Consider the following 8,361-nt stretch of genomic DNA (forward strand, 5'->3'; position numbering starts at 1 on the left):
ATCATGAGAGCGTTTCTGGTCACCGCGCACGTCATTCAGGAACTGCGCGTCATGTCTTTTCTTGGAGGGGTTATATACTCATCAGTACAACTATCCTTGAGAGCTGTTTGCATGTTCAAAAATGCTAAAAAGAAAACGGAAGTACTATGTGGCCAGTGATAAAAGACAATAAGTGTTGTTGCATCAATATTGCCAAACCAACATTGTTAGGAATAAAAAAGAAAGAAGAAAGAAAAGAAAGAAAGAAAAAAGAAAGAAAATAAAGAAAACTATCCTGTGGTGTATAAAGAGTACTTGCATCTTATCTTGCAAAAGTGAATGCAGATATGCACATATTACCAGTATTTGCATCAAGTACTACTCTTTAGAGTGACGTGAAATGTAATTGATGACACAGAAACAAAAACAACAAAACAAAAACAAAAGTTTACATGAATCTAGTCCCGGGCGGCGCCCCTGTTTCGTGTTTGAGGTAACATATCACGGGAAAACGAACAAATAAAACACTGGCGGCCATTTTGTTATCAACATGCCTGTCGAAAATCTTGAAGAAGAGGGTTTGGAGAAAAATCCCAACCTTAGAATAGCTCAACTCAAATTCTTTTTAGGCCGACCGGAGCATAAGAATGATGCGAAGGCAAAGAAAGAGCTTATGGATGGCATCAAGGAAAATAGTAAGTATGACGGGTGGAATGTATGGAGCTCGCCGTTCATCGTGACGGTAGCCGGATAGCTGTTGATGTTTTGCCGAGTCACGATATTGTGATGACTACGAAAGTTCTCGTGGCTCACAATTATCTGTAGTGTGTGATTAAGCTTTCGCACACATTTGGTTTGGAGTGAGTTGTATGTGGAAGCTACCGTTCCATGAAAACAATACATATAACTCTCCAAACATGATGCTAAATTTCTCATTTGGACATTTCAATGCCCTACCAGATATGGCCCCGTTCTATGAAGAGCTGAGCTCAGATTTAGGTTGGACAGCAGACCAGAAATTGTTGAAACAAATGAAAGAAGCAAACGCAGCAAAACTCAAAGAGCTTAACGACACTTTGGAAGACGCAGAACAAAATTTAACAGAGACTGAAGTAAGAGATGCTTTGTTAGCCACAGCAGAGTATCTGTGCCGCATCGGTGATAAGGTATGTGTAAATAAATACAAGTCTGTTTGATTCACTGCACTCTTTAGCACTACACTCAGTGTGACAGTTTTCGGACAGGGTAGTGAATTTCGCTCGAAGCCGTTTCATAAAGGCGAGTTGCAAAACCCGGACCGAGACAAGACGAGACCAAAAGATCTCCTTACTGATAGAAAATTTACGATTTTTTGCAATAGGCAGCATCTGTATCAATGCCACGGGAAAAAAATAAACCTTCACTTTATTCAATAAATAAATCATGGTGCTTGTGTACATTTATTGACGAACAATTTGAAATATCAGTGAGTTGTATGTTTTCATGTTCTTGATGTTGCAGGAAGCCTGTTTAACAGCATTTAGGAAAGCATTCGACAAAACAGTGGCACTGGGTCACAGACTTGATATCATCTTCCATCTCATCAGAGTTGGCCTATTTTACATGGACAATGACCTCATCACTAGAAATATTGACAAGGCTAAAGAGTAAGTATTCTTTGTTTGAGTCAATACTTTAGGCTGTCTTCATGTGTGTTTATTACATGCCTTGTATGTTGAACATTGCATGCCATAAGATTCAATAGTAACTTGTTGATGACATAGCTGGCCACATAGTCATCATTTGACTGAAAGTGAACAGGATCTATTTCAGTGTTCTCCCCAGAGGGTTTTAGCGTATCGGGGCCGATACGCTTTAATTTTGGCCGATACGCTTTCACACCGGCCGATACGCTATCCGATACCCTATTTGAACCAACCGCCGTGTACAAATGACCTGCTAATGGGTAGCTGATTACCGTGCACCAGCAAGTTTATTGTCAGTGACGGACAAAAAGTGTACTTCACAAGTTTTTTTTAAATAATTCACAACAAAAAAAGGTGTCAAACGTGATTTGATGTTGCATATGGGACAAAGAGATCGACATTTGGTAACAGACAGACGGTCGTCCGTAACTTTATCAAGAATGTTGACAGCTGCGTCCGGGCAGCAAGGTTTGAATTACGGTAAACACAAACCATCGACCGTCGACAAGTTTGTTTCCTGTGGCAGACATGCTAAAATAAACTCTAGGGCCTACAGTCACTATTAATTTGTAACTGAAGAAGTAAATCAAGGTTGTAGGGTCTCGGAAATTCAGTGGTAAAGCGTAACGACATCTCTGAAGTGTCAGTGTCTCTTGTCTGTCAACACGCGTACGCTGTACTCTCAATTGAGCGATACGTGCACACCGTCTTTCCGTCAATGATAATATACAAACCAGCCATTTACAAACCTTTTGTTCAAAGAATTCATCGATTTTTGGTCCAAAACAACATAAAATGGATAAATGTGGCATTTTAAGTCTCAAAGTTTGACAAGAAATATCGACGGCATCCAAACAACCACACTGCAGCCGCCATATTCACAGGCCATTTTGCTGTGTCACAAAGGTAGACACCCTAAGATGCCGGTTTGTGATTAGACTCCGCAAGTCCTTCGGAATACGTACAGTTCAACACGAACACAGAGGAAATGACACTATACAATATATCATCTTCAGGTTTAAATTTTTTTCATAAATTTTAACGAAAATAATTAATTAAAATATTCACAACTTATTGTTATGTAAATTTATGCTAATTAGCCGATACTCTATGATTTTTTTCTGGGGAGAACACTGTATTTTAAACTTGACAATGCCCTGCATAAAATGATCAAATTACATGTTTGACATAAAAAATCAGATTTTTAGAAAATTTATGTATTAGATATGGACAAACCGTATAATAGTGATTTAAGTACATCAGTGCACTGTTTGATAATGAAAATTGTTCTATTTTAAACAATGTTCTATTTTAAAGCATATGATCGTCATTTGCAAATTGATCTAAAATTTAGACTGAAATTTCGTGAGAGGCATGTAATAAAAACATTATAGCAAAAAGGGAAATATATACCCTCCAAGCAGGAGACCATTTGCCCTCCTGACATTGGGCCAATGGTGACGTGCCATCGGGCATGTAGTCCCTTGTTAGGGCTATAATGTATAATGTGTGTGTACTCACATGTGCATCAAGGGTCTGACACTGTGCCACACCATTGATATGATCAGCCATTACAATTCAGACTCTGGCAGTGTAGGGGCCTGGTTACAGTGAAATGTACATTGTTAGTGCTTTTTAGTCACTAAGACAAGCAGCAGTTATAGTGATGTTATACTCAGACAACGTCCACGCTGACAGTTTTGACTTAAGATTAACATTTTTCACTCTTTTACTGTTCATGATTTCAGCATGATAGAAGAAGGTGGTGATTGGGACAGGCGGAATCGTCTAAAAGTCTATCAGGGCGTCTATTGCATGGCCATACGGGACTTCAAAAATGCTGCCAACTATTTCCTTGATACTGTGTCAACGTTCACGTCCTATGAGTTAATGGATTACAACACATTTGTCACCCACACAGTGATAGTTTCTATGCTAGCCCTTGACAGGACAGATCTCAGGGAGAAGGTAATGTGGACTGGAACCCTATGCTCTCTTTGAGAGGACATAGGTTTTGACTGCCAGACTATAACAAATATATCTCTGAAGGAAAATCTCTGAAGGAAAAGTCAAATATGAATTGAAAAATAGGTGACTCTGGTATACAGCTCCTGATACCTTCACAGTACACGAATAACTAATTAGGATTGCAACAACAAAAATCTTGTAAACTAGATTTTTGATACAAGAGTACTTTTTGACCGTTTACAATGAACGTCTGATTGCAATACTTGCTACTTTTAAAAAATAAATGAAATGGTTGAGTATTATTACTTTGACTCCTATAATCACAACCTTTTGCCAAATCTTGATGCATTAACCAGTAATTAAAGATTTCAAATGCTTAACTGAGTGATGTTCTGATATAAGTCTGCATTATGCATACAGTAGCTGTAAGATAATGAAAGAATTTTGTATGCACTGTAAAATGTTGTTTCTCTCAGTCCTTTCACACATAACTCAAGAGTTATATATTTCTCAAAAACGTGAGTCTTTGATGCAATTGATTAACTGCTCATCCTAACCAGTAGACAGGCTCAAAGTTTCATACTCAAAGCTCTAAACAGGTTCTAAATATGTTTGATGCCCTTTGTGTGACAGTAGAGTATGGACATCCCATTGGTGTTGAACCAAAAAATAAATGTTGAATCGCTTGATGTTTTTATTGTCAACTTGCAGGTTATCAAAGGAGCTGAAATACTTGAAGTGATGCATAGTCTGCCAGATATTAGAACCTTCTTGTTTTCTCTGTATGAGTGTAGATATGCAGATTTCTTCAAATCACTAGGTGAGTGTGCCATCCATTCGGAAAGGAATCCCGTGGCATTCATTTTGTTGTTTTACTAAGTAATCAGTTTTCACAGATTTCTACATGTATATGTGCAGAGCTGTTTGATTGACATTGCCATGTGCAACAGCATTGAATTGGTGTGAAGTTTCATTCCTGAGTAATGTACCAGGACAAAAGCAAAATTTTGTAAAGACAGCAGTTTTTACAGTTTTCAGGAAAATGGATTTTGCTTTTTCTTATACAGATGATGTGGATATTTGTCTTAAAATCACGCACATTTTTGCAATGAGGCTTTTTCAATGCTGCAAGACACCAACAAATGTGGATTATTTACATACATGTGTTCTCCCCAGGATCAAGCAAAAGCGTAGCGGCTAATTTGCATAATCATTTGCATATCATTAATTTATATTTGCATATGGATATAAGCTTGCACATGCACCCAGGCATTCATGTACATTCACAACAAAATGCAATGGTAACACACAAGTATGCAATTTGAACATCATGGAAACTCTTTAGTACACTTAAATAAATCATCACAGTATAGTACAATTGCAATTAAAATAGAAGATTCAAACAGTAACAGCAAGTTCAGATTGAAAGCAAGAAAGGGTTCGTCTGATTGGAGTTTCATTACTACATATATTGCTAATAAAATTGTCAAAAATTGCTAACAAAGAGGAAAATTCATAAGTTTAAGCTTTACACGATTCAAATGTAATTGACTTTTATATCATTATTGGACGACAAACACCGCGAATAATGTTTCATCACGGGGATCAATTTCAACCCCCCCCCCCCAACCCCCCCCCCCCGCGTAACTACCACTGCCACTAAACATCGTCGTTCGATTCTTGATTTTAAAAATACCACCAAGATGATCACAAGACATGAACTAAGTACGACTAGAATAACCCGAAAACCAGGTGTAAAATCTTTCAGAAAACGTGTCAGAGTGGAACCACACGCGACGCCAGGATCAATGTCAACACGTTATAAACACGTCGGCCAACATGGCCGCCGCCATATTGGAATTTATGCAATGTGAACTCGATCGCGATCATGATCGTATCGGTCAAAAAAAAGATCATCATTGTAAAATCATACTCAACCTCACCAATCAACCGCTTCTTTTGTTTCTTTTGCGGTCCATTTCGTTGATCAAAGCATGGAATGTGATCAAAGGCCCCGCTAGTGCTACACCGCCTAACTCTGTGAATACTTGTCCTCGATGTATACCGACTAAAGGTCTTTGTTGGTCGTAATAGTCGTTGTAGAATGAAAACTTGTGAACAACCCAGCCGATTCTTCTATTGGTTTAACGTTCCTCTCAACACTTACGGACAACTTATCGAACGCATACCATACTTCACACCTTCCACTCTTTCACCAGGTTGAAAGTTGCAGTGAGCGGTAATGTGTAGACAATGCATGCAACAGCTGGTAGCTAGGCAGAGCGCTAGCGTGTGAACTAAAGGATGGCGGGAATATTTTAAAGCGTAGCGGGGAGAATCAAAGCGTAGCGGGGAGAGGCGAAAGCGTAGCGGGACCGCTACGCTAAAATGGCCTGGGGAGAACACTGTACATACATGTGTATTTTCTGACAATCATTTCGTTGACTTCTTTCTCAATCATCAATTTGAATTTTCAGCTAAAGTAGAACAGATGCTGAAGGTAGATCGTCTGATGGCCCCACACTATCATTACTATGTCCGGGAGATGAGGATATTGGCATACACACAGCTTTTGGAGTCATACAGAAGTCTGACATTACAGTATATGGCAGATGCCTTTGGTGTTAGCATAGACTTCATCGATCAGTAAGTCAGCACATATTTGTAATGCGGAAGTTTTAGAAAGTAGGGTCAGGTTAGGGCAAGAGAACCAAGCATGTAGAGGTGGTGAAAATCTGGTCGTTCAGGGTCAGAATAACATGATTCTATGTTCATATGGCTTTAAAATGCTTGCAAATGTTTGAAGTTCTCAATTTGCATCATTAGGGATGTAGACAATTTTGGTTACAGGTGATTAAATAAAAGTGGATGCGGTTACAAGTAGTGTATAAGTACATGATGTTTGTGCAAGACAAACTGAACTTTTACTTAACTAATAATTTCCTTAGTTGGCAAACTTTAGCTGACTGCTAATCATTTTTGCTGGCTGCTAGCTATTTTCTACACCCCTGTGACATTGAGTGTAATTTGAAGAAAGTTGCAAATTCCATCAGAAGTTTTGTGTATCCCTCCAGCAATTGCAGTTTGGAATGATCAAACTTGCTACCGGTAATTAGACTTGCAGGATGGTGAAACAAAAAAATCTCCAATTATCTCTCTTTTGATGAATGAGCGTTATGATTTTAAATTAATTTGTCTGTATTCACAGGGAACTGTCAAGGTTTATTGCTGCAGGACGACTTCACTGTAAAATTGACAAAGTTGGCGGGATAGTTGAAACCAATCGGCCAGACAGCAAAAACTGGCAATACCAGGTGAGAATTTTGTATCAGGCTAAAATGTCAATTGTGGATGTCAGTTTGTGCTCTAGTAAAACCTTTCACATTGAGTTTGCCAAGGTCATGGAACATTAGTACCTATGAAAACAAAGTGGTTTATGGAACTCCTGGTACGTTTGCTATTTCTTGCTTGATGATAAAGGAACACACGATGAAATTATTTTGGAAAGCTGATAAAGTTTAGAGGCGTAACCATTTAAAAGACCAGCCCTCGCAAGTCAGTTTGTAAGAGAGGCAACTTAAGTGTTTGTTTGCATGTGTCAATGTCAATAATAGAGAACATATTTATTTCTCTATTGGCAAGTACTGTGAATACTCATTGTCACCAAATTTTTCTGTAACATTCCTTCTGGAAAGGTGGAACCTTTGCACTATCTCCCTTATGGTATGGATGCTTTTCACTGTTCTAACTCATTGTTTCTCTTGTGTTTTCTACAGGAAACCATAAAGAAAGGTGATCTACTGTTGAACAGAGTACAGAAGTTGAGCCGTGTCATAAATATATAACATCCTTCATTGTTCCGTCTATGTTATGATGGAAAACCCACAGATCGGTTCATATATGTGATACAACTTCCACAAGACTTAGGCCGATGGCAAGATGATAGGCATCGTCACATTTCACATTAGTTATTGGTATTTGTCTGTTTCCAAGAGTGTCATGTCAATGTGAAAGTCTACCACTTACTGGTCCTGTATTACAGATCCCTTTCCAGACAATTTCTCAGAACCAACATGTGTATGAAACGCTACGTCATGTTTTTTTTCCCTTTTATACATTTATTTTGCAACTGGTCCAGCCATATTTTTATTTGCCCATTGTCTTGAATTTTTCACTCTGTAGGTCTTCAATCATAGTGTATGAACATTTTGATTTTCACAGATGAGAAAATTAGTTTATGATAGATAATAAATGACAAATGTAACACAACTTACAGACATGTGTTGTTTCATGCCCCTGAACATGCAGAACATTAAACTTTACACTGAGAGATGTCAGATAATCATTCCCAATAGTGCCCCTTGAAACCTCATTGTGTGACCTTTGACATCCTGCAGAGAATTACCCTTGAACATACAGACGGGATTCCACTTTGTGAAAGTGTGTGCGAGTCATCCTGTCAAGAGTTGAAATGGTGTATGCACCAGCAGTTGGATTTTGTTGGTAACATGTACTGTCTGGGGAATTCACCATTAGTCTACTGTGCCATGCAGGTACAAGGCAAATTCAATGCAATACAGATGTATTCTATCAATGTTAAAGAATCTCTTTCCCAGGGAAGGAACACATTCATAAACTGATACATTGGGACCTGTTTACCATTGTTTGATTCCATCAAAGTGTTTTTGTCTCCATATGTGGATAACCGTTTGATTGTGTGAAAGTTATT

General features: G+C 38.4%; 1 protein-coding gene across 1 annotated transcript; it reads left to right on the plus strand.

Annotated features, from left to right (window-relative positions):
- The first annotated feature begins 494 nt into the window (after window positions 1–494).
- On the plus strand, window positions 495–7,901 carry LOC139134649 (26S proteasome non-ATPase regulatory subunit 6-like). The gene is made up of 8 exons (XM_070701605.1): window positions 495–674; window positions 940–1,145; window positions 1,480–1,625; window positions 3,413–3,632; window positions 4,344–4,452; window positions 6,110–6,278; window positions 6,841–6,946; window positions 7,409–7,901. Exons 1-8 carry the CDS (start codon window positions 530–532, stop codon window positions 7,475–7,477), a joined length of 1,170 nt encoding a protein of 389 aa, XP_070557706.1. The 5' UTR covers window positions 495–529; the 3' UTR covers window positions 7,478–7,901.
- Window positions 7,902–8,361: the final 460 nt, after the last annotated feature.

This window comes from Ptychodera flava, chromosome 6, assembly GCF_041260155.1.
Source record: "Ptychodera flava strain L36383 chromosome 6, AS_Pfla_20210202, whole genome shotgun sequence".
Taxonomy (NCBI): Eukaryota; Metazoa; Hemichordata; class Enteropneusta; family Ptychoderidae; genus Ptychodera; species Ptychodera flava.